The sequence below is a fragment of the Drosophila rhopaloa genome, unplaced genomic scaffold (assembly GCF_018152115.1).
Source record: "Drosophila rhopaloa isolate 14029-0021.01 unplaced genomic scaffold, ASM1815211v1 contig_163, whole genome shotgun sequence".
Taxonomy (NCBI): Eukaryota; Metazoa; Arthropoda; class Insecta; order Diptera; family Drosophilidae; genus Drosophila; species Drosophila rhopaloa.
The window spans coordinates 11,028,390-11,053,236 of record NW_025335043.1 but is presented as its reverse complement, the minus strand read 5'-3'; the positions used below and the strand labels follow the sequence as shown (position 1 = coordinate 11,053,236).

At 42.1% G+C, this 24,847-nt stretch overlaps 10 protein-coding genes across 12 annotated transcripts; 4 read left to right on the top strand and 6 right to left on the bottom strand.

Annotated features, from left to right (window-relative positions):
* Window positions 1-314: 314 nt before the first annotated feature.
* Window positions 315-1,184, top strand: LOC108038977 (60S ribosomal protein L26). The gene is made up of 2 exons (XM_017115875.2): window positions 315-401; window positions 569-1,184. The coding sequence occupies exon 2, from the start codon at window positions 583-585 to the stop codon at window positions 1,030-1,032; it is 450 nt and encodes a 149-aa protein (XP_016971364.1). The 5' UTR covers window positions 315-401; window positions 569-582; the 3' UTR covers window positions 1,033-1,184.
* Window positions 1,185-1,286: 102 nt separating this feature from the next.
* Window positions 1,287-2,778, bottom strand: LOC108038976 (gametocyte-specific factor 1 homolog). The gene is made up of 2 exons (XM_017115873.2): window positions 2,531-2,778; window positions 1,287-2,474 (listed from the first exon to the last, which is right to left on the bottom strand). Exons 1-2 carry the CDS (start codon window positions 2,705-2,707, stop codon window positions 2,124-2,126), a joined length of 528 nt encoding a protein of 175 aa, XP_016971362.2. The 5' UTR covers window positions 2,708-2,778; the 3' UTR covers window positions 1,287-2,123.
* Window positions 2,779-3,238: 460 nt separating this feature from the next.
* LOC108038970 (corepressor interacting with RBPJ 1) lies at window positions 3,239-4,652 on the top strand. Its single transcript, XM_017115868.2, has 2 exons — window positions 3,239-3,416; window positions 3,497-4,652. Exons 1-2 carry the CDS (start codon window positions 3,345-3,347, stop codon window positions 4,523-4,525), a joined length of 1,101 nt encoding a protein of 366 aa, XP_016971357.1. The 5' UTR covers window positions 3,239-3,344; the 3' UTR covers window positions 4,526-4,652.
* A 56-nt stretch (window positions 4,653-4,708) lies between these two features.
* LOC108038969 (COP9 signalosome complex subunit 1b) lies at window positions 4,709-6,541 on the bottom strand. Its single transcript, XM_017115867.2, has 2 exons — window positions 6,394-6,541; window positions 4,709-6,320 (listed from the first exon to the last, which is right to left on the bottom strand). The coding sequence occupies exons 1-2, from the start codon at window positions 6,421-6,423 to the stop codon at window positions 4,797-4,799; spliced, it is 1,554 nt and encodes a 517-aa protein (XP_016971356.2). The 5' UTR covers window positions 6,424-6,541; the 3' UTR covers window positions 4,709-4,796.
* Window positions 6,542-6,801: 260 nt separating this feature from the next.
* Window positions 6,802-10,002, top strand: LOC108038967 (pre-mRNA-processing factor 6). Its single transcript, XM_017115865.2, is given in 5 exon segments — window positions 6,802-7,017; window positions 7,088-7,836; window positions 7,839-8,605; window positions 8,695-9,648; window positions 9,717-10,002. Coding segments are annotated over 5 exon segments (2,793 nt in total). The 5' UTR covers window positions 6,802-6,919; the 3' UTR covers window positions 9,942-10,002.
* On the bottom strand, window positions 9,974-13,056 carry LOC108038968. Its single transcript, XM_017115866.2, has 4 exons — window positions 12,840-13,056; window positions 11,561-12,269; window positions 10,437-11,297; window positions 9,974-10,220 (listed from the first exon to the last, which is right to left on the bottom strand). Exons 1-4 carry the CDS (start codon window positions 13,054-13,056, stop codon window positions 9,974-9,976), a joined length of 2,034 nt encoding a protein of 677 aa, XP_016971355.2.
* A 1,916-nt stretch (window positions 13,057-14,972) lies between these two features.
* Window positions 14,973-16,212, bottom strand: LOC108038959. 2 transcript variants are annotated; one of them, XM_017115854.2, is made up of 5 exons: window positions 16,199-16,212; window positions 15,969-16,128; window positions 15,852-15,914; window positions 15,548-15,793; window positions 14,973-15,483 (listed from the first exon to the last, which is right to left on the bottom strand). In XM_017115854.2, the coding sequence occupies exons 2-5, from the start codon at window positions 16,084-16,086 to the stop codon at window positions 15,071-15,073; spliced, it is 840 nt and encodes a 279-aa protein (XP_016971343.2). In that variant the 5' UTR covers window positions 16,087-16,128; window positions 16,199-16,212; the 3' UTR covers window positions 14,973-15,070. The 2 variants fall into 2 exon arrangements, with proteins under 2 accessions (XP_016971343.2, XP_016971344.2); XM_017115855.2 differs by lacking the exon at window positions 16,199-16,212 and having other exon boundaries at window positions 15,548-15,790; window positions 15,969-16,152.
* Window positions 16,213-19,852: 3,640 nt separating this feature from the next.
* LOC108038956 lies at window positions 19,853-21,614 on the top strand. Its single transcript, XM_017115849.2, has 2 exons — window positions 19,853-20,015; window positions 20,449-21,614. The coding sequence occupies exons 1-2, from the start codon at window positions 19,853-19,855 to the stop codon at window positions 21,573-21,575; spliced, it is 1,290 nt and encodes a 429-aa protein (XP_016971338.2). The 3' UTR covers window positions 21,576-21,614.
* Window positions 21,572-22,664, bottom strand: LOC108038957 (mite allergen Eur m 3). 2 transcript variants are annotated; one of them, XM_017115850.2, is made up of 3 exons: window positions 22,372-22,664; window positions 22,030-22,306; window positions 21,572-21,976 (listed from the first exon to the last, which is right to left on the bottom strand). In XM_017115850.2, the coding sequence occupies exons 1-3, from the start codon at window positions 22,653-22,655 to the stop codon at window positions 21,572-21,574; spliced, it is 966 nt and encodes a 321-aa protein (XP_016971339.2). In that variant the 5' UTR covers window positions 22,656-22,664. The 2 variants fall into 2 exon arrangements, with proteins under 2 accessions (XP_016971339.2, XP_016971340.2); XM_017115851.2 differs by lacking the exon at window positions 21,572-21,976 and having other exon boundaries at window positions 22,216-22,306; window positions 22,368-22,664.
* Window positions 22,665-22,908: 244 nt separating this feature from the next.
* Window positions 22,909-24,628, bottom strand: LOC108038958. The gene is made up of 2 exons (XM_017115853.2): window positions 24,490-24,628; window positions 22,909-24,081 (listed from the first exon to the last, which is right to left on the bottom strand). Exons 1-2 carry the CDS (start codon window positions 24,626-24,628, stop codon window positions 22,946-22,948), a joined length of 1,275 nt encoding a protein of 424 aa, XP_016971342.1. The 3' UTR covers window positions 22,909-22,945.
* Between the last annotated feature and the right edge of the window lie 219 nt (window positions 24,629-24,847).

Genomic DNA, 24,847 nt, shown 5'->3' with positions numbered 1-24,847 from the left:
AATTTGAAAACATAATATAACAGTGGAGACTACTCAACAGGTTTAGCAAAGACACAACCTCAAAAGTGTTGTAAAGCGAAGGCCTCGAATTTGACATTTCCTCATTTGGAGATGATCCAAAAGAGATTGATATTAATCGAATCAAATAAAAGCTACAAAAGGACGTTAGCAAACCAGTAATTATTTTAATAATACAAGTTTTATATGAAGAATCTGGAAACGCAATATATTACCCAACTAAACTCCATAGAAAACACAAAATGTAAGCTAGTTTCGACCAAAGAACGCCAACCGATATCAGCTAGAAATATCGTGTGAAATGCCACCCCTGGTTCTGCCCTTTTGCCATCCCTAACGGCGACACAACTGTCAAATTTCTTTCTTTTCGTTGATTTTCGACGGTGAGTGCGTTTTACGTGATTAATTCCGTTTTTGGCCCGGCATCCCTTTATGTTGTGCCCCATAAACAATGAAATCGAGTAGAGAAATCATGGCACGACTCGATTGTGCAATTATTGTGAATTTCGGAAAAACCGCAACTGACGCAGTGCCCCCTTTTTGTTTACAGCCCGCACAAGCAAGATGAAACAGAATCCGTTCGTGTCGTCGTCGCGCAGGAAGAACCGCAAGCGCCACTTCCAGGCTCCCTCCCACATCCGCCGGCGCCTCATGTCCGCCCCGCTGTCCAAGGAGCTGCGTCAGAAGTACAACGTGCGCTCGATGCCGATCCGCCGGGACGATGAGGTCCAGGTGATCCGCGGCCACTTCAAGGGCAACCAGGTTGGCAAGGTAGTCCAGTCTTACCGCAAGAAGTTCGTCGTCTACATTGAGAAGATCCAGCGCGAGAACGCCAACGGCACCAACGTCTACGTGGGCATCCACCCCAGCAAGGTGCTGATTGTCAAGCTGAAGCTCGACAAGGACCGCAAGGCCATCCTGGAGCGCCGCGGCAAGGGCCGTCTGGCCGCTCTTGGCAAGGACAAGGGCAAGTACACCGAGGAGACCGCCGCCCAGCCCATGGAGACCGCGTAAACCGCCGGCAAAAGCTCTTAACTGGACCGCATTCGTCGCTGTTTACTGTTTTTACCGTAACGCTTAGTGTAAAAAACAAAACATCTGAAAAAATCGCGTGTGAAAAAGGACCCATTCTTTACAATAAAGAAAAGTTGATTTTCGCAAATGGATTATTTTGGCGTTTTCCTTAAGATGGATCAAGTTTTGAATGCACTCATTCCAAGGCAATCTACATAAACAACATCAAACCATGTGGTTTGGTTTCTTCAAATAATAAATCTTTGATTGTCAGGTTTTAAATTCAGCGTTATAAGATTAGGTAAAGTGTTGAATCCAAAATTATAAATAGATAAACGAATTCTTCGTAGAATATTACAGGTTTCCTTTCTATCACTTTCCAAATAAGTTTAATTCAGTTTGAGGTAGGACCCGTTTCTAACAATGGTTGTCGTAATATTTTGAAAGTAGGATTAATACTCTCAGTTCGTAATGAGAAACGGCTTACTTGCTTGTTTTTTTTTTTGTTAAGATGACGATATTAATAGCTGGAAAAGAGAATTATACCTTATTCAAAACGGATACATACAACAGTAAACAAATCAATTATAATTTTTGATTTTGATTCCAATAGTTTTCATTTATCGTTTTTACCGATCGATTTGAGATATACCTATATAGGTTTGGACATATTTAGCAATAACATTTTAGATAAGAACCTGATTACCGTAATGTTAAAAGTTTTGTCAGTCTTCATAACATAATGAACTTTATGTTTAAATCTTAAAGTTCAAAATGAGTTGCTTTATTTTTTTGATTCAATATTTAAAATAGGTGACAAGTAGACATAATGACCATCTAAAACTTTTTAATTAATGTCATTAGATTTGTTTGTACACACATATAATACATAAATAGCGTTTGTAGTCATCAATTTTTGTTGTACTCAAATCGGAACAATTTTTATTTCAATATCACATGTCAAATTGTTAATTGAATTCTTAATTTATTTTGATTCTTCATATTTGTATACTTATGAGGTTTGTGGAAGCCTCTATAAAATGCCTTGGTTTCTGAGATTGACGTTTGGAGGATATCTTGGTAGATTCAGACTATTGGCGCCTTGCGTGTTGCTTCCTGGGATCGTAGGGAGCGGGACGATTCTCAACGCGGGACTTAGCCTTTGGTGGCTTCTTCTCCTCCTCGTAATCCTCGCCAAATTGGCGACGGTTCTCCTCCGCAATAAAAGCCTTTCGCTGCGCGGGGAACAATCCATTGGGTTCCCTCACTATATTGGCACTGGAACAATAAAGCTGCGGATTGTAATCAGGAACTGCATCGTCGTCGTCCCAGTTTTCTTCGGACTCTATCTTGGCGTGTTTAGTGTCCTCGTTTAAAACAGCTGCTGCACTCGTCTGATACTGGACAATAATCTTTCGATCCTCACACGATTTGGTGTGTTGCTGTGTGGGGATTAGAATTTAAGTAAAGTATTCGTATTCCCCAGCACTATACATACAAAGAACTCGGGCTCTGGTATTAAATGGGCCTTGTTAAAGGGACAGACCATCAGCTCCACGGTGTCTTTGTAGAGCACACGGCATTTAAGGATGTGCTGTTGGAGTTTTTTGCGCAGCATTTTGTGCTCCTTGTTGTAAGGGCAGAAAACCATATCAGATTCGTTGCAGTTATCCATGCTTAAAATTGTTTACTGATCTCCCAAATCTTCGAGGAGTTTCAGATTTCCGAACAGACTGGCGCTGTGTCAAAAAGTATTGGGTAACATCGTAAAAAGGTAATACTGTGCTATTAACATTTTTGAAATAGGCGATAGTTTTAGAAAAGGTTTTAAGTTCAGCTTAAATTTGTATAGTACAATGTTTGCATACAAGCAAACACTAAACTATATCGAAATGAATTATTAAATTAAACGACTTGGTTGTTTCGAAATTTCTTAGTTCGAATTTATTTATAAATTATTGACCTCGAGCCGAAAAAACATTAATATATATTTTAAGGTTTTAAAAAAAGTAAACTTTATTTGAATCTTTAAAAGAATATAACTTTGATTACAAATTATTTATTTATCATTTGGTATGTAGAAACTTAGATCATTTTTAAAATTATAACTAATTTTATGAACAACCCAGTTCTGGAAAATATTTTTAAACGATACTGTGCTTACCAACGATGTATCGCTTACAAGCATTTATAACACTGCCATTTTACAACACTGCCTCATACTAATAAACAAGGCAGCTGGAAAATATTTATAAAAATCGACATATCCTCGATTTGTATACAATTTAGTAGTTAAAACACCTAGCAGCAAGATGGGAAAGGGCTTCAACAACTACATGTGTAAGAAATTCTTCCACCCCGCCTCCAGGGACAATCTCAAAAGGGTAAGTGACCTCCAGTGTACTGATGAAATGCGTATCTTGTAAGAATTATGGCTAAACCTTAAACCTTATGGCTTCTTCAGGTGTGGATGGCGGAGCAGCAGGCTGAGGCGTACAAAAAGAAGCAGGAGGAGCTGCGCAATCAGTACGAAAAGGAACAGAATCTGCACGAGAACAAGGCGATGCTCAGTAAGGACAGCAAGGATAAGTTGAGTGTCAACTTCATGTACGAGCCACCACCGGGAGTGCGTAAAGAGCGCGAAAAGGACGACAACGAGCCGGAGTACAAGTTCGAGTGGCAGCGGAAGTACAACGCTCCGAGGGAATCCTACTGCAAGGGGGACACCGAAATCCGTGATCAGCCCTTTGGCATCCAAGTGCGCAACGTGCGCTGTCTTAAGTGCCACAAGTGGGGCCACATCAACACGGACAAGGAGTGCACCATGTACAGCATTTCAATGAGCGAGGCACGCAAACTGCATGCGGAAACCGAGGCCAGCGACATCATGGCCAAAAACGTGCTGGAGGAGCAGATGAAGGAGGATGGCCTCATGATGAAGCGATCGGCGCTCGAGTTGCAGAGCATCAAGGCCATCCAACAGCAGCACCAACTGGTGCCCAGCGACGGCGAGGAGGAGGCCAACGCCAATCAACAAAACCCAGAGCTCGTCTTTCTCAAATCCCTGTCCAAGAAACAAAAGCTAAAGCTGCTAAAAAAGCTAGAGAAAATCGAACGTATGAAGCGCAAGGGCGAGGGTATTAAGAAAACATCCAAGAAAAAATCCAAAAAACAAAAGGAGGATAAAGAGAGTAAGAAAAAGAAATCTAAAAAGGAAAAATCAGGCAGAAAAGAAAGAAAATCTTCAGTGGGTGATAGTTCATCCTCCTCTTCATCCTCGGATAGCAGTGATTCCGAGGACAATCGCAAGAGAAACCACAAAGACGACAATAGGAATGGTTATCAAAGGACTAAGGAATCGGAGCATGACCATCATCGGCGTAGGGATGAAAATAGGCATCGCAGAGATCGATCCCGATCCAGAGATCGATCGCGATCAATCAGCAGAGATAGGAGGAGGGAAAGAGAGCGCCGGGATCACTCCAGGCGATAGTATTATCTGTGTACCAAGCAATAAATTTTGAACATTTTGTATCACTTTTAAACATATATTTGCGTCTATAACCTATTATCGTATGATGTCTTACCTATCTATCTACCAATATATTTTATTTAAACTATTTTCACCTTTTTTTCAAATTCCTAAAAAAACTGATTTCGTAAATTTTTCTCATAGTTAGCTTTGCTAAAACTCTTTATTATGCCAGTGTGTGATATACATAGTTTAAAGACTTCATTGGTTATAAGGTGCTTATTTTATTTCCCTAGATCCTGGCCAGCTGAGCGGTTGTGGAGGATCCGGCGGAGACGCAAAGCTCGGCGCCGTGGTTGCTGCCGCCCTCCCTGGAAATGCTCTTCACGTGGATGTGGCTCTTGAGCATCGCAGCCCGGAGGACGAGCATCCTGGTATGACGCTGGTACTGCTTGCCCATGATTAAAGCTCGCTCGAAGGTGCTGTTCCTCTGATCCGCCTCCTTGGCGTACAGGATCTTGTTGTGCGAATCGATGCGCGCCTGGATCTGCCCGTCCAATATCAACTGCATCACCTCGTTCTCCAGATCGCCCACCGATGAGTTAAAGGCCACAGCCATTTTGTGCATATCGGCTGACATGTATGGGCTGAAGTATTGGATCAGCGCGCGGTTACGTATCTTGGTGTACAGTGTGGTCACATGGGGCGCAATGTACATGTCCACCAGCAGATTGTCCCTGATCTCGTCCAGCAGCGTCAGACAGGAGGCATATTTGCTTTCGTAGAACTTAAAAATAATATCCCTTAGCTGAGGCTCCAACTCCAAAAAGAGTTTAAAAGATGTGGAAGCGATGACCAGGCGTTTGAGCTCCGGGCGATCGAAAGTAGCCAGGGCACAGAGGCCACCATAAACCGCCACATTGCTGGTGGAGATCATCTCGGGAAAGTCGCAGTGATCGAAGTTGGCATTCAGGAAATGCTTGGCGGCCACTTTGTATTTCTTCTGTTGCAGTTCCGCCAAACCAGCTGCGCACTCCAGGCGAGTATGGACCTGGGCATTGGCTTCTTTGGATCCCTCGGCGAAGTCCGGAGTGCTTTCTGCCTTGGATATGTAGCTCATCACATGAGCCCAGTTCTGGAGATAAATGGAAACCTTGATGACGTTCAGGCACATGTTGACCACATGCTTGCCACTGGTGCAGTAATCTCTGGCCCTGGAATAACACTTTAGCGCATTAGTAAGGTCACCGCAACTAAGGTAATGGTCAGCCAGATCATCGTGACCCCGGCGAATGCTCTCTTTGATCGAATTCGACTTGTAGTTCTTTAGGTCAGAGTCCAGTTTCTCCAGCTTCAGGGCCGCCTTCTTCATCTTAGTGTCCACCCATCCGGCATCGTATGCGAAGGCATCCTTCTCGCCAGCGGGCTGCGCTTGTCCCTGAGCCTGGGCCACCGGTTGTGCGGCGATATCGGGTAAAGGAGCTGCTGCTGCTGCTGCCTGATCACCACCAGCATTTGCCGGCGGAACTGGGGCATTCCCGGCATTCAGATCACTCAATCGCTTGTGGAGCACCTGGTAGAGATTGACGTTGTAGGTGGTCTGCACATAGGTAATGGCCATTTTAAGAGCCTCCACTGACAAAATCGGGCACACATCGGCCACATATATCAGGCGATGGAGTCGCACGATCCCGGAATATTGGTTGGCGTACACCTCGAGATCGATGCTAGGATTCTCCACAACAATTTGCTGTTCCTCGTTGTTTTCATTGTCCTCGTTTGGCGGCGCATCCACTTGCATCGGCTCCACGGCGTTCTTTTGTTTGAGAAATACACAATTTTCGTTGATTATATTTACCAAAATACTTCGTTTTTTTATGGATATTCACCATGAGTGGCGGCATCGGCAGCACGGGCATCTTGCGTTAATTTGCTATGAAAATCAAATTGAAATTCACAGTTTTTCGCTTAATTCTCGTTTTGTTTTGTCAATTAATTTTCCCAAACCGATTTGCAAAGTATTTGGCATCGATATACCGGTAAGGACTAGAGGTGGACAATCAAGTCTCTGTTTGTTGGCGATAGTTGTTTTAAACCATCACAGGTGTTTGAAATTCAACGAAAACTGAAACCGATTTCAAACAAATTAAAAAAAAAAATTAGCATAAAAGTTTGGCTGGAATTTGGTTGAAGGAGATTTCAAGAGATCTTCCAAAATACCTTGTCACAGTTCTTGCCAATCACAGTGACTTAGTATTTACCCATCTCTAGCGACCTGCATCGATAATCGAGTACTTAGCAACACTGTTTTCACAAGCTAGAAGAAGAAGAAGCGCACCACGCATTGATAAACTTTCAGTTGTTTGTGAAATTAATGAAATAAAGTAGTACAAATTATTAGAGCAGTAGTCCAATATGTCCAACATAACGGCAGCGGTTATAGCCAACCGCAACAAGAAGCATTTCCTGGGCGTTCCAGCCCCTTTGGGCTATGTGGCCGGCGTTGGTCGCGGGTGAGTACAATCAAATGCACTGCTCACCCAGGAAAAAATATAAATTTTAATGGAACCTTTACTATTTCAGAGCTACGGGATTCACCACTCGATCTGATATTGGTCCCGCCCGTGATGCCAACGATGTATCCGACGATCGCCATGCGCCGCCGGCCACCAAACGTAAGAAAAAAGATGAAGAGGAGGAGGAGGACGAAGACTTGAACGACTCAAACTATGACGAGTTTAGTGGTTACAGCGGTTCCCTGTTCTCCAAGGATCCGTACGACAAGGACGATGAGGAGGCGGACGCCATATACGATTCGATAGACAAGCGGATGGACGAGAAGCGCAAGGAGTATCGCGATAGGCGGCTGCGCGAGGACTTGGAGCGGTATCGCCAGGAGCGACCTAAGATCCAGCAACAGTTCAGCGACCTGAAACGCTCACTGGCCAGCGTCACCTCGGAAGAGTGGTCCACGATTCCGGAAGTGGGCGACAGTCGCAACAGAAAGCAAAGAAATCCAAGGGCCGAAAAGTTTACACCCTTGCCGGATAGCTTGATATCGAGAAATCTTGGCGGCGAATCCTCCTCCACGTTGGATCCCTCCTCAGGTTTGGCTTCCATGGTGCCCGGCGTGGCCACCCCAGGCATGTTGACGCCCACGGGAGATTTGGATCTGCGAAAGATCGGTCAGGCTCGTAATACTCTCATGAATGTTAAGCTGTCGCAGGTTTCTGATTCCGTAACGGGTCAGACGGTGGTGGATCCCAAGGGCTACCTCACCGACCTGCAGAGTATGATTCCCACCTATGGGGGTGACATTAACGACATCAAAAAGCTCGCCTGCTGCTCAAGAGTGTAAGGGAAACGAATCCCAATCATCCGCCCGCTTGGATTGCCTCTGCCCGTTTAGAGGAGGTCACTGGCAAGGTTCAGATGGCCAGGAATCTGATCATGAGGGGCTGCGAAATGAACATCCAATCCGAGGATCTTTGGCTGGAAGCAGCTCGTCTTCAGCCACCAGACACAGCCAAAGCGGTGATCGCGCAAGCTGCTCGTCATATTCCAACCTCTGTTAGGATTTGGATCAAAGCAGCTGACTTGGAAACGGAGACGAAAGCCAAGCGCAGGGTTTTCAGAAAAGCTCTAGAACATATCCCGAACTCTGTCCGCTTGTGGAAAGCCGCCGTGGAGCTGGAAAATCCCGATGATGCACGTATCCTACTTTCCCGCGCCGTGGAATGTTGCAACACCAGCGTTGAACTCTGGTTGGCCCTTGCGCGTTTGGAAACTTACGAGAATGCCCGAAAGGTCCTGAACAAGGCTCGTGAGAATATACCCACGGATCGCCAGATTTGGACCACGGCTGCCAAGTTAGAGGAGGCTAATGGTAACATACACATGGTGGAGAAGATCATCGATCGATCGTTGACCTCGCTGACTGTCAACGGAGTGGAGATCAACCGTGATCACTGGTTCCAGGAGGCCATCGAATCGGAGAAATCGGGAGCTGTCAACTGTTGTCAATCTATTGTCAAAGCAGTCATTGGAATTGGAGTGGAGGAGGAGGATCGCAAGCAGACCTGGATCGATGACGCGGATTTCGTAAGTATAAATATGAATAATATACAACTCTTTTTATCTTATTTTATTGAGTTCATTTAATTAAAACCGTTCTATTTTCTTTCCTTCAGTGCGCAAAAGAGAATGCTTTTGAGTGTGCCCGAGCTGTCTACGCTCATGCCCTGCAAATCTTCCCCTCCAAGAAAAGCATCTGGTTGCGAGCCGCCTACTTTGAGAAGAACCATGGAACCCGCGAGTCCTTGGAGGCTTTGCTGCAGCGAGCCGTGGCCCATTGTCCAAAATCGGAGATTCTGTGGCTGATGGGAGCCAAATCCAAGTGGATGGCTGGAGATGTTCCAGCCGCAAGAGGAATTCTATCCCTGGCCTTCCAAGCCAATCCGAATTCCGAGGACATTTGGTTGGCAGCCGTTAAGTTGGAATCGGAGAACTCAGAATACGAGAGGGCGAGACGTTTGTTGGCCAAGGCCAGAGGTTCTGCACCCACACCTAGGGTGATGATGAAATCAGCTCGTCTAGAATGGGCCTTAGAGCGATTTGATGAGGCTCTTCGATTGCTTGAAGAAGCTGTCGAAGTGTTCCCCGATTTCCCCAAACTTTGGATGATGAAGGGCCAGATCGAGGAGCAGCAAAGGCGGACGGATGATGCGGCTGCCACCTATACTCAGGGCTTGAAAAAGTGTCCCACCTCCATTCCACTATGGATTTTATCAGCCAATTTGGAGGAGCGCAAAGGAGTACTGACAAAGGCTCGTTCTATTCTGGAACGAGGACGCTTGCGCAACCCCAAGGTGGCTGTTCTCTGGCTCGAGGCAATCAGGGTGGAATTGCGTGCGGGTCTCAAGGAGATTGCCAGCACCATGATGGCCAGAGCTCTGCAGGAATGTCCCAATGCCGGCGAACTTTGGGCGGAGGCCATCTTCATGGAAACCAAACCTCAGCGAAAGACTAAGTCAGTGGATGCCCTTAAGAAATGTGAGCATGACCCACATGTGCTGCTGGCAGTATCCAAACTTTTCTGGTCGGAACACAAGTTCTCCAAGTGCAGGGATTGGTTTAATCGAACGGTAAGTAAATTGTGATGTCTATGGACTATTTCATATTACATTTTAAGCTAATCTCTTGTTTATTTTAGGTCAAAATCGATCCCGATTTGGGAGATGCCTGGGCGTATTTCTACAAGTTTGAATTGCTTCACGGCACGGAGCAGCAGCAGCAGGAGGTCCTCGATCGATGCATTTCCGCAGAACCCACGCATGGCGAATCCTGGTGTCGAGTCAGCAAGAATATCCAGAACTGGCAATTTAAAACACCAGAAGTGCTGCGTGCCGTCGTCCGGGAGCTCTCCATACCCACCTAAGTTTAAGTTTATTTTGATTAAACGCATGCAACCTAGCGCTGCATCTCTCGATATCCCTTAATGATGCGATAAACTTGTTTAAAGTGCTTGAAGATGAATTCGAAGAGAAACAAGAAGAAACTAGCGGCAGCTCCACAGCCAAAGATTCCCAATGCATATCGACATTCGGTGATGCCAATTGAGACGAAACCACCCACTCCACCCTCGCACTTCGGCTTCTGGGGTATCCACTTCCGCTCCTCGCGATTCACCAAACTCACTTCTCGCTGCCAGCGTAATCTGGTGGGAAAATAAAGTATTTTAAGATTTTGTATATTTTTCCAAGTTTTCTTATCAAATTATTTTTGGGATTCTTATATTTTATAACTTGAAACTATGAAATCTAATTTTCATAAATTAAAAGTTTTAACTGTTATAGTATTTTTGGTATTTGCAAAATGTACTTATTATTTGAATATATGGTTAAAGAAAAGTTCGCTAAGGAAATATATTTACTGTCTTCGTATGAGCTCCTTGTAAGGAAAGTTCTTCCTCGTCGGAATAGCCAACATGGGCAACTGGAATGGCTCAAGTTCCATCAATCCACATTTTTCTGGCTCACTAAAGGTGTCGCTGACGATTTGGTAACCAGCTTGTAGTTCCACCTGGTAGGCAAATAAGCCTGTACGCATTCTTTCCATTCCCAAACTCGGTCGTACATAGACATTATCTCCCTTGGATGCGATCTTCTTGTGGTAAAGATTCTTAGTCACCGGATCTGTCGACTCTGTGAAGTAAATCTTATTATATTGGGTATCCTGAACACCGATTTCTAGAGGAGACTGGCCAAGATCAGCCAAAGAACGAATGGCATCCGAGGGACTTTGCAGCAGGGCCACGATGTTGGCCGAAAACGAGGTAAACAAGAAAAGAGCAGCAACAAATGTGGTAAAGACAATGATTCTCGCCGATCGATTTCGCACCTCCACATAGAATCCCTGCTGGCACATTGCGCCCCATACAAAATTCAGGGTATCCATGTAGGACATGTCGTGGGTATGTGGGGAAAAGAGCAGTTCCACAACCAAAACCACGGTCGTTATGATCAGTAGCATTAAAATCGAAACCCACACATCGTTCTCAAAGGGCATGGCGAATATATTGGCCACCGCCGAAAGAGGTGGCTGCCGGAACATAATCCCAGCTCTCACTCGATAAGTCTCGGCCACAAAATCGACTAAAGCAATACGATCCAATCTCATGAAGATCGCCAGTTGGGCCAAGTCCAGTTCGTATCGCTGAAAGCGACCCATCAGACCGTCGAAAGATCCATTCGGCTGTCGCCATCCATAGTTTACGGTTTGATAAGTATTGTAGCTGAAACGGAGATTTATTTAAATAAGATTCTTTTAATAAGATTTAGATAATATTAAATATTTTAAATATAAAATTGATTAAATTAAATATAGGGAGCTCTGGATTAAGAATTATACAATTAAATTTGTGCAATTAATGAAAAACAAAATATTTTAAATATAAACAGTAAAATTTTTCTAAGAAAGAATTATTATAATGGGATTGCATTTATTTTTTGGCTAGGATTAATATTGAATAGAAAACAGAGAGTAATCTGATCTAACCTTATATTCAATCGATTGGCCAGCTCCAGCATTAAGCGATGATTGACCTTTGATATAGTATCAATATGTCTGAGCGTCAAATCTTCAATATTTGTAAATAAATCCGGAAAAGCAATAACTATAGCCGAGTTAAATACTATTCCCTCGAGATTTTGCCTGTATGTGATGGCTGATCCAAAATGCTGCAGTGCATGAACTATGTGCCTGCGATTTCGAATGTTGTGTCCAATCAACTTTTTCTTCAATGGTTTCCAAGCAGCTACCTTGTACAGATCGATCAAGCTTGATGAAAAGTTGCCGTCTTTATATTCGTAGTGGAGTACTTTTAATTCACTATCCGGAGGGATAAATATCTCGGGATCTTCCAGTAAATCGATATCCGCCGGATCCTCGCTAAGAAGCAACCAAAATCGATTGGTGGTGAAGTAGTTGTGTTCCGAGGCCGCTGACCACCGAAGTAGATTTAATGCACACTCGCTGTTGAATTCCAGCAGAAGGACACCCATTTTATAAGGCAACATGGGGAGTACAAAGGACGTCTCCCAGTGGGTGGAGTTGTTGGCATGGAAACTCTTCGGCGGTGGTGCATCCTTCAGGTCATCCAGGACATCGACATGCCGCAGGTCCCTTAGCGAGGTCGCCGTACTGACCTGCACATAGAAATCGTTGAGGTTGAAGTGCTGCCATAGAGTCCAAAGGCGTGAGTCCGCTAGAGGGAAAAAATGTATAGATACAGTTTACAAAATTGTAATTTTGTATTATTTAACATTAAAATAAAAAACTTTAAAAGTTCTTGAATTTTCCAGACCAATGTATTGGTTTAAAAGCTTCATTTATAAAATCTTAATTTAGAAATAAAAGTGTTTGATATTAATTTTTTTAGTCAAACCTTAAAGGTTCAAAAATATTAGTTTTGTATGTATATAAAATGACTGGTGACTTAATAATATTTAAATTGGGGCTTAAAATAAAATTTAAATCTGAATCTTTGGTAGACAGAAATATTTCTTTTATATCTTTTAACAGATAAACGTTTGCTTCAAAATCATAGATCTCATAAAAGTATGCTACACTATATTTATAATCCAGACGTTCCATGCATAACTGCCGATTAAAGAAACAAAGTAACTATAAGACATCGAATAAAGTAAGAAAGTAGATAACTGATAATTGAAAATAGAAATAAATCTATTTCAAAGTCTATTAAGATTTTTGTCTGTGCATTGACGGGTCATAAATTTGACCCTTAAAGCACATTGCATGCAGAGGGTTAATTCACCAATGTCCGTGTGACAAACGACCAGCATCAGGCTGTGAACGCCGTGGTGGCGATAGTAAGCGACTAGCATATCCGGCAACTGATTGCCCCACCGTGTTTTCGAGTCCGGATCCTCCCGGGAATTTTCGCTCCGCCAGCTGCCACCGACACGTGGCACCATCGCACTGACAAGCAGGAAAAATAGCAGGGGGAGCCATCGGAAAACTTGAACTTTCATCACTCCGAAAATTAACGAGTTGCTGTCTTGTCGCTTTTGCATTTTCCCGTTGCACTTTTTCGGTTGCTGGACGCGTTGGTCACTGTCCCTGGCTTTTATAGCCAAAGTACATTCGCCGGTAATTGCATTCAAGAATTGCATTAAAATTATGCATTGATTACAGTCCACTGCACGGCACATCCTTTGGCTTCGTCCTTCCATCTGCCGTCATTACGTTGGGCAATCTTCCCCAGCAATTTCGCGACAACTGCAATTGGTCATCGATGGCGTTTAATTGGTCCGAGCAAGTGGCGCACAAATTGTCCTCGTGGAAGTGCGGACAAAGTCAATTACGTGTCAACGACAACCGGAACGGAAAAAGTTTTTCCGACTTTCAGGACTTGGTTTGGCATTCGGAGGATAAGCACATAAGTTGGTCGTGGCTTTGGGCGAAAGAAATTGGAAAGTTTATCTGTGTGGTTCTTTTAGGCAGTCTTTACTTGCTATTATCGGTGAATTTATTACTTTAATTTTTGTAATAGGCCTAATGAATATTTTTGGAGTGTGTAAACAATACATTTTCTAGTAAGGACTTATTTATTTACAAATTAAACAATTAAAAATGTAATTTGAAGTTAATATTTCAAAGCTGTTACTTTGATATGACTTAAATTATTTATATCTTAGTCAAAAATTCTTTGAAAGCCTTTATTATTTATTATTAACTTTAATTCGACCAAACTAAATTCTAAAAAAGCAAAAGGGAGTATATATTTTCTGTAATATTTATCCAAAAAATCGTGTGAAACAAACAAAAACTACTCCAGAACTAATCTTCTATGCCCTCAATAAAGTTTCTTTGCCAGATTAATTGTGCATGCTAAATCTTTTTCAAGCTTTTAATCCCAACTTTAAATAAGCTGAATAAAATCAGTTAAGAAGTCAAGTTTCAGCCTGAAGGCATGAGCATTAAGAAGCAATTAAGAAAATTGAAAGGAAAATAAGGCAGCAAAAAAATAAGCAAATTTGATCAACATGGGGTAGGTACATATAAAGACACATGCGTTGGATAGAGGAACTGGTATTAGCACGATGTCACAGGACAATAACAAAATATACGGAAAAAGGACATTTCCACACATACATAAAGCCCCACCCCCGACGACATTAACACAATTACAATCTGAACATGTGTTAGTCTTCTAAGACATGCGTTGACTATAAAGAAAAATCCAATTAAAAGTGATAAAAGTTATTGAAGCGTAGCGTAGAAAAAAAGGAAAGCCATTAGAAGAAAAACAGCAGGAAAAACAAATGGGCGAAATGCGGAAATGCGGAAAGGAAAGTGAAAAGGCCGGAAAGGAAGGCCGTACAAAGTGGCTGCCATTTGTGGCATGGTATATAGCGCTGATTGCAACACCAGATTATCACACAGATTTGGCGAGTGGCGAGACATGCCAAGGACAAATCAAGATTCACTCTCCACCTCCGCTCTTCCCTAAATTGGTTAGGGTAATCATTCATCCACCCAAACGAAAAGGAAAGATTTTCCACTTGGAAAACATTTTCCGAATCAATTAAAGCTTGAAGGCAACGGAAGGAAATTGAGATAAGGGTAACTGAATTTTAGATCATCAAGCTAATTGGGTCAAAGAAAACACAAAAATGAAATAAGAACCAAACCCGGCCAATAAATTGAATATAACAAGTTTTTTTATCTCTGCCTTTTTATAAATTAAGCAAGATGATCTTCTATCTATTAAAATTAAACTGATATTTAAAAATATAACTGACTCCCCTTCTCCCTATTCCAAATTGTTCCACTGCCTAAAGAGTTATTTTAATCATCTTTACAAATCATTCGATTTTAAAACTGTGAGACGTAAAATTTTAATAGAGAATATCCATTTTATTGGCGATGGTAGGAAAAAAGGCTATTCAATGATCATTGGTCAAAATTGTATTATTTATTTTTAATTGTTGCTGACATATTTTTTTGAACGGTGCTTATAATCTTCATAAAATGTACCTATTTTCATTGCGCTTCCTGTCTTCTAGCCTCCTTTTCAGCAGCGGCCGCCTCCTTTTTAAGCTGATCGTCTCTTTTTGATGTATGTTTGCGCCAATTTTTGACGACTTTATCAAATTCTTTTAGCCGGGCCTTTTTATCTTTCTCTGACTCTGGGTCCTGTCCAACGGCACTTTCATCGATTTCATCCTCATATCCTCCCGGGGGCAGAGCATTGAAATGGCTGTTGTGGAAAGCTGAGCGATTTCCATCGCGAAAGAAAAATCGCTTCGTTCGATTGTACATATGGGGATAGTTCTTAAATTCTAGGCGATCGTCTTCCACCCGAGTACTAAAAACCAAGAGAGTTAAAATGGCGATAAAAGGCAGGACGCCGAAAAGGGAGATCCTTTGCCATATCTTGGAATGTCCAGTAGTTGCTAGACAAATATAAGCTTTGTTTATTTTTGGAACTAAAATAATATATATTTCAAAAATACTGACGTGGTTTTTTATCGGTTACGGCTAGGCATCCCAAGTCTCCCCCTTGAATTGCAGTTAAAGCCAGTTTCTTCTTTTGCTTTGGTTTACCAAGTAGCAATTCATCACATGTTTTGAGTTTTTTTTTACCTTTATCTTTTGTTGGGTCAGGTTTGAATATTGGTTTGCATTTCGTTCCGCCTTTTATAGCAGTTTCATCTTTCGGCTTGGTGTCTTGTATAACTTTCGTCTCCTTACTCGTTGTATCTACTAGACAGTACATTTTAATTACACTCAAACATTAATAAAATGAGCTGCGCCTGTTAACCTTTTTTAACTGGTTCAGAGGATTTGGCATCTTTACCCTCTTTACCCTCTTTACTCGTTGTATCTATTAAGAGGTGCCTTTTAGTATATAATTTGTATTGTAACCTACGCCTTTAACCTTTCTTTCCTGTATTAGAAGATTTTGCATCGCCAGATTTTGACATAAAACGCAGGGAAAAACCAGTGTTTATTGCACACCGTGGGTATATATATTTTACCATTTGTGTGCGCCGCATTTTAAAAAAAGTAAAAATGATTTTTGTATGCAGAGGCCGAAACTTGAATTTATAAGAAAATTATTGTCTAAATATAAATCTTAGAGGCGAATAATGTCAATTACCAGCCTACCTAGAAGATGTTAAATTCAAGGAGTGAAATTATTAAAAGGTTTTAAATTAAAAAAGTTACTTAAGTCTAACAACGCGATATTTGTTTTGTAATATTCAACTTCGTTTCTTTGAATTAACAATTTGTCTGTCCTTTGTTTTAAAGCTGTGTTTATAATTTTATTTTTAAGGAAGTAAAGGTTTTTTTTTTTATTTTTTGTATAAATATTTCAGTTTAATACAATAACAATTTTTTTGCTCTTGCGTGAATGTCCAAAGTTAGAAGGCGGCAGTTCATTAATCATTTTGCTCATGCTTTTGGACGTGCGCCTGTCATGTTCAACTATTTTTATATTTTTTCACGCCGTGTTTTCGTTTGGTCAGTTGATTTTTTTATTACTTACTTTTACTTCACAGTAATTTTTCCCTCCATCCGCGCTTGCACTTATGTAATCCATATGGGATTGAAAAGTTTATGATTGCTCTTTAAATGGAGGGGGATTTCCTTTCATCCGCTACTCCAAATGGCTGTTTGTCGGGTTTATTGAGCTCAAAATAATGCAAATTTGTATGTTGGGTTAGTGACCTGTTTTCCATGTAGATTGCGTTCCATGTCGAAGGGTTAATCCTTTGAAGACTTTGCAATTATCGGAGATCTTTCACTTGACTGATTTGTGTGTGATTTGCATATGGAACAAAAGGCCTTTTGACAATTAGTGTGTGTATTTATAGAACCCTTGTAACCTTTTCCACCTTTATTGGGCTCTATTATTTTTGTGTTGTATTTTTTGTAGCTCCAGGCTAAGCTAAATTTAAGTATGCTTGGTGTTTATTATGCAACCACAATGTGCTACTTTGTGCTACCTTTTGGCTTTCACGCCTTTGAAATACATTTAATCCATCATTGCACAGTCGAACATGTTGAATCTATAATAGGGTGAACCGCTTTGCCGTCATCAAAATTACGTATACGACCTGTGGACTGGGTTGCATATGGTTTAATTAGTCTCAAATCAGAGAATTAATCTTAAAATATTATTTATTTATAATTATAACTAATTAGAAACAAGAAATATGCAGATTAGAGTTTGTCATATTAAAATAAAAAATTAAATTAAAAAAAAAACAAGACAAAGCCTTAACCTTAGAAATATTTGTATTAGAATAACATTTAACAAACATATGAATTGACTTTTGAAAACAGCTAGACAACAGCTTATAATTTTTGTATAATGGCAGATCTTAGTTTACCCTAATGCAAATATATCCATTCAAGGGATCCAGGCCTAGCCCTTGGCCATGTCTGACTGTCTACAGCTTTATTGACTCCCCGTTTTCAATTTGCCCCAACATAAGAGCCCCGAGGAACCTGTTGAAAAGGTGCAAAATCGCTCATTCATTCGTTAGCTCGTCCTCGTTTACCTTTTGCCCCTTTCCTGTTAGGCAAACACGCTTAGGCAGCCTTATCAATCAAAGGTATCTCAGTATATAGACTCGAACACACCCATGGAGATACAGAACACGCCCACACGTATGTTATTAATAAGGGCCATTTATCAAGGGCTGGGACCCGTGAATGGTGCGAATGCGAAGCTCCTCAATGCAATGTGCCAGCTCAAGTAAAATTCGGATTAAAGTGTGTGTCTCCTTTTTTTCCTTTTTTTTGATTTAAGTATTTTTATGCCTGTTTGTCGTGCGATGAAATCGTGAGTGTGGTAAATGCTATTTAAGTTAAATGGTTTCACTGGGCGTCAGGTGGCTAATGAAATGGGCTGTAAAGTATCTCACAGGCAATTAATATTGATTGGAAACTCATAAATTTGGCGGGATAATTTATGACGTGAGAAAATGAAGATAAATCTTTAGGGAGGCTCTGGGAAATGAGTTTGATTGAGAAAGCTTTTTCAGCTAATTGATAAAAGAGATTCGGAATTTGATTTCCATTTGGCAAATGAAATAATTTAAAGAGCATAACATGATTTATTGTATAATTGACAGTATTGTTAAAATTATTTGTTATTTATAGTAGATTTTGACAGTAAGTTATGTACTATCGCTTTAGCTCTTAGTTTTAATGACACAGACTTAAATCAACCAAATACTTATCTTTCTCTGAATGCTCCATTAGGCTGACCCACAAAATCCCCGTTGGAGACAGCGCGAAGGATATACAATAGAGCTCAATATGTCAAAGTTCGTTGGCCATTGAGATTAATTAATGGAATGTAAAATGAACAGCGGCAAACAGCAGGAAAAGCAGCGAAGGCAGATAGTCGGGCAATTAGGCCAAAATCCCGAAGCCCAAGGACAAGGACAAGGACCTCAGCTGGATACGATAGCTTCGACGGATACGGAGGAACAAGAAGAACCCCGGCCAGCACAGATGGGTATCGCGGATAATTTGTGAAAATTGATGATTTGTTTAGATTTACGAATGAGCGAACAAAACGAGCCAAATTGGCACGTAGCAAGGACGAAAAGGAAAATTCGAACAAAGGGAGAAAGGTGTTGCCATTCCTCCGAAAGCAAAAGAGGGCTTTTCCCCGCCCTTTTCAGCAAAGAAGGCTTCAAGGTGTTCGCTAATTGATTCGATATAGATAAATGACCTCAGAGGCTAGATGGTGCCAGATAATGATTAACGAGCTCTTTTTATGGGCCTTCAGGCGGAAGTTATACTCCATTTTCCCGGCCTTGTTATTCACGCGTTATAATTAGTATGCCATCCCTGGGAAGCCTATGAAATTCCAATAGCCACCAGAAATTTGAATCGTGTTGCGGCCATAAGCCTTAATTACTTGTTGATTATAAATTATTGCCAAGTGAAAGGAGAGCCCGGGGAAACCATTTGCCTTGACTGCTGATTAAATAACTGAATTAGACGCCAGACTGTCTGCGTCATCAACGAATAGTTTAAATACGGAAGTCTTAATTGATTGTTTGAGATGTCCTTATTATATTAATATTTTATACAAATTTTATTACAAAAACAAATTATTTGCCCTCTTGAAAATATTGAAGCATATATTAAAGTTTGCGTAACTCAAAACTGTTTCTTGGAAGCAAAAATATAATGTCTATATTTACTTATTTTTATATTTAAATTATAGCTAGACAATACAACATCTTACATACGTATACGTATTTTTTTTGGATTACTTATACTGGATTACGTATACGTAATATTTATGGATGTACATGATATCACTTATACGTAGAAGTTTTATTATTTTTTTATGCTCTAAGAGCAAAAACATAACAATCTTTGCAAAAACCCTAAAATACTTATTGAACTATAAAAAAAGGTACGGAGTAGATATGAAATGTAATACCAAAAGTGCGCCAAAGATAAACCATTGAAACGTGTAAAAACCAAAGTTCTATTTTTGTTGAGAAAATTATCTGTTTTGTTTGGGTAATTCCCTTATATTTCCCACTCGTCCACAAAGTAATCGACACTAAGTGTCTCAAACCAATTAAGATCGAATGAATGAGTCTTCGTAAGACGACGCAAAACTCCGCACACTTGGGCTAGATAAGACCAATATTTTATTGTTCTGACGGAGATAATGGCCAGAATGGCGAGATTTCGTTTTATTAACTATTTTTCATTAATTTGCGCGATATGGCCGGGGACTATTTAAAGATGCCTCACGAGCCTCTGTGTTGTTAAAGTAAAATGAAGTGCGTCCGATTCTCATTGCTGGTGATTGGCCTGCTGGCGGCTCCGACTGCCTGGGCTCGAGTTCCCTATCCGGAGGTGGAGCTTCCTCCACTTATCCAGGATGATGACATCTTCGACCGGGTCGTCGTGCGTCCCCAGCCCGTGGGTCGTTCCGGAGGTAGGTGGTTATAGAGATAATGTTAGGGAGATCTCATTAAGGTAACAATTTTTTAAACTTATTTTCAAAATGTGCATTGCTTAATTAAAATACAAAAATAATTTTAGGAGGAATACCTTCAAACTAGACCTTACATAACTATTTATTTGTCTGTAGTATACTAAAGTGAAAGTAACTTAAACTACTTAAACTAATACTTGAACCGCACAGCCTCTTTCTAATACTAAATTATTAAAAAAAAGTTTATTTCGTAAATCTTAAAAGCGATAAAATTGAAATGAACTATATGTTCCAAAAATCAAAGAATGGTTTTTTATTAGCAGAAAATAGGAACTGTTTTATATTACAATGTCTTATTTAGACGATTTAGTAAGGGGATTATTTTATCTATAGTGCGAAATTAAATCCAATTGATATTTAAATTCCCTTTCAGCCTGCAGTGTGACAATCCGCGGAGGACTGCCCAGTCCCCAGCCCGTCTACCTGAAGACCGACTCCGAGGACTTCTATCCCTTCTCCGACACTGGTGTAATGGAATTCTCGTCGGGCGGCTCCCTTCAGCTGTGGTGTCCCTCCGGCTTCAACACCCATTCCCAGAACCTACTCACCGCCAGCTGTGTGAGTGGATCGACCTTCAGCGTGGACGGATCTCATTTCGAGTTCAAGGACCTGTACTGCAAATCCTGGCCGGGATTCAAGGCTGTTAAATCGGGAGCCACCTGCAATGGTGGCATTGTGATCCGCGTCGGTTTCGAGATCACCGCTTCGCGGTTTGCCGAACAAATGCAGATTTGCTTCAACGAGGAGGAGGAGGTGACCCGCTACACTCGCCACAAGCTGGAACCGGGTAGCAATTACTATGAGACGGGCGTGGCTAGGATTACCTTCCAAACGGCTGGCTATTTCGATGGCAAGAATGTGGACAAGCTGTACACCCAGGCCACCCAACTGGAGACGATCAACAAGGATCTGGGTGGCGATGCGGACAAGTACTTCGATAGTGCCAGCAATGTGTACCTGGCCCGTGGTCACCTGGGAGCCAAGGCGGACTTCGACTACGCCCCTGAGCAGAGGGCCACTTTCTTGTTCATCAATGCCGCTCCCCAGTGGCAAACCTTCAATGCTGGAAACTGGGCCCGCGTGGAGGATGGTCTGAGGGCCTGGGTGTCCCAGAACAAGTTGAATGTGAACTGTTATACGGGTGTCTACGGTGTGACTACCCTGCCCAACACTCAAGGCGTGGAGACCCCACTGTATCTGGCCAGGGATGGCAACAACAATGGCTTGATCCCAGTGCCCAAGCTCTACTTCCGGGTGGTCATCGATCCCTCATCTCACAAGGGCATTGTCTTCGTGGGCGTCAACAATCCCCATCTCACCGAGGAGCAGATCAAGCGGGACTACGTCATCTGCACGGATGTCAGCGACCAGGTGACCTATATCAACTGGAAGCGCACGGACATCAAGACCGGATGGTCCTATGCCTGCGAGGTGGCCGATTTCCTCAAGACCGTCAAGCATCTGCCCGCTTTGACCGCCAAGGGAGGTCTCCTCGTCTAAGTGGTGATCAAATAAAATCCACAACTGTTCAGAAATTTATTTCCTATGACTATAATGACCATCGGGATTAAAAGATAGTGGTTGGGACTATATTTTAGGCAATTCCCCTCATTCTGTTCCATAATCTTATTGATCCAGTCCAAATGGACGAAGACGTTGGTATAAACCGATGGCAAGGTTTTGGATCCGCAGCCAATTCGATAGCTCACCACCCCAAAAACGGTTTCGTTGTGGATCAGTGGACTTCCGGTGTCACCGGCACAGGGATTCTCATCCAGGCTGTTGTTCAGATTTCCGGCACACATCATCTCCTCCTTGAATGTGTGAAGCTTCTTCTCACAGATCTCACGGGGCAGTAGCTCCACGTCGATGTGCAGGATGTTGGAGGCCAAGGGACCACCCTAAAAAGCACTCCAGATTGGTTTAGTTATATTTTTATTACGGAGTAACTCACTTTATAGATCCGTCCCCAGCCCAAAACCGTGTAATTGATACCCGGTTCTGGATCGTTTGTGGGCAGATTGATCACACCCACTTGCGGATTGTCCAAAGGCAGTTTCTTGTCCAGCATCATCAGTGCAATGTTGTGCGTGTTGAAGACTGTGAATTTCTCCGGTACAAAGATCTTCTTTACTGGCGTTTGTACCGTGAGACCCGAATGGTATTTCAAGCGATTGACGTTTCCAGCCACAACGAGCAATACCCGACTTCCATGTATAATCTTGCGCTTGCTTTTAATGGGTTGGTTATACAAAAAATGCCAGATTCGAATAAATATAATGATTGCTATACCTACTCCATGGCGCAGTGGGCGGAGGTCAGGATGTATGTCTGCGATACAATGACCCCACCGCAGAAGTGATTGTCCCCGAAAAAATGGCGGGGCGATCGAGATCGAATGGAGACCACATATTTTGCCAGTGTCAATGTTTTCTTCTCATCGAACAAGGGACTTGAGAGGCGTTTCTCCCGCCGAAGGATATAGTGGGTCCCGGACTCGGAGGATAACGGCAGGAGCAACATGAAAAACAGCAGGAAACTGCACAAATTTCTGGATACATTATTATTCACTAGTAACATCAGAAGGGTTTTCTAAAAATTTGACAGATAACACATTTCTTTTGTTTCTTCTTTAAACACAAGTAAAAGAAATAGTAATTTAAAGGTATTTTTTTTGCTAAAGCTAATCAAGTTTTTCTTTATTATTTTAATGCTCGGATTTCTTTTTATTTCAACTTACCCAAAAGGCAAAAGAAATACAATTAAAACCAAATATACTCCAGCTCTTTAGATATCCTTACGTATACATCCCCATTAAATAGGCAAATTTAAATCAATTTTACGAGATATTTATTTATTCTGTTCGAAACTTAGACCAGCAATCCACTGACGGAGAACTGGGGCAAATGGTCAACCTTCTTGCGGAACTCGGGCACCTCGCAGGCGTAGGAGTAACCAGCGGTGATGTCCGTCTTCTTCCAGCTGATCCAGTTGATCTTATCACTGACATCAGTGCAGAGGATATAGTCTCGCTTGATCTCCTCCAGACTCAAATGGGGATTGTTCACGCCGATCAGAACGATGCCCTTCTTGGTCGAGGGTTCGATGACCACTCGGAAGTACAGTTTGGGAACCGGGATCAGACCATTGCCATTGCTATCGTGGGACAGATACAGTTGCCTCTGCTCTCCATTTTTGTTGGCCAACGTGGTCACTCCCCAGACGCCCGTCCAGCATTCCACGTGCTTGTTTTCCTTGGCCACCCAGGCGCGAACTCCATCCTCCACGCGGGCCCAGTTTCCGGCATTGAAGGTCTGCCACTGGGGAGCGGCGTTGATGAACAGGAAGGTGGCCCTCTGCTCCGGGGCAAACACGAAATCGGCCTTGGCACCCATGTGACCACGGGCCAGGAAGACGTTCTTTGCCGAGTCGAAATAACGAGACGAATCCATGTCCAACTCCTTGTCGATGGTCTCCTTTTGGACTGCCTGGGTATACAGCTTGTCCACATTTTTGCCCGCAAAGTAACCGCCAGCACCGAACGTGATACGATCCACTCCGGTGGCATAGTAGTTGTTTCCTGGCTCCAGACGATGGTAGACATACCTGGTCACCTCCTCGTCCTCGTTGAAGCACACCTCGTACTGCGTGGCGAATCGCGAACCAGAGAGTTCAAAGCCCACCTTGATCAGAGTGGTGCCACCATTGCAGCTGGAACCCGACTTCTTGCCCACAAAAGCTGGCCAGGATGTGCACTTGATGGCGGACAGGTCGTGCTCCTTATCGTCAATCTTGAAGGTGGTGCCACCCACACACTTGGCCGTCACGGATTTGCCGGACAGCGGAGAGGCCAAACTGCTGGTGCAGTGGAACTCAATGGTCTTGTCCTTGTCCACATCCACGTAACCGCTGTTCGAGAAGCCAACAATTTCAGAGGTTCCCGACTTGATCAGCAGGGGCTGGGGATCCTTCAGCTCTGAGCTGCGGATCTTAATCGAGCAACCAGCTTAAATGGGGAAAGGAGATTGGTTAAAAATCAAGTTCCAATTTAAGTTAGATTTATTTATTTGGCTATGTGATACTTCATAAATATTTTATGTATAGATTCAAAAAACACACAATCACAATCCATAAAACTGTATATTATTTTAATCTTTTTCTTATAATAAATATTACAATTTTAATCAATATGACTTTGTATTTAAATGTTATAATTATGAAAAGTAAAATTTAAAATTGTATTTCATAGTTTCTTGAATTTTTTTTTTTTTGTTTCTGTAACTATATATAATGATATTCTTTCAAGTTTAAATTTAAAACTCATGTTATTCATGACATTAAAATAATTCAAATAAATAACTATTGAAAAGTTTTATAAGTAAGTACATTCTTCTTGATTTAATTTTAAACTCACCTGCTCTTGGTTCAACTACATTAACTACTTCCGGAACTTCCGGCAACTCCCAGAGGAGATCCTCCTCCTTTGGCAGGATCCTGGCCTGGGCACTGGCCAAGATGAGCCCACTCAAGGCAATCAACACTAGACCCTTCATGTTTCGCAACTGATTTGGCCACCGGGAAGAGCTGGTGCTTTTAAACCAACTGGCCGTCTGATGATTGATTAGATTCCCCTGATTGCGACCGTGTTTACGGGTTGATATCGGTACTTGTTGATGCTTTGATTGCTTCACGTGTCCCCAGATTTGGGTGCTTCTCCACCATCGTCGGCATTATCATTTAATTAGTTTTGGCCACCGCGATTAGACTGCTTC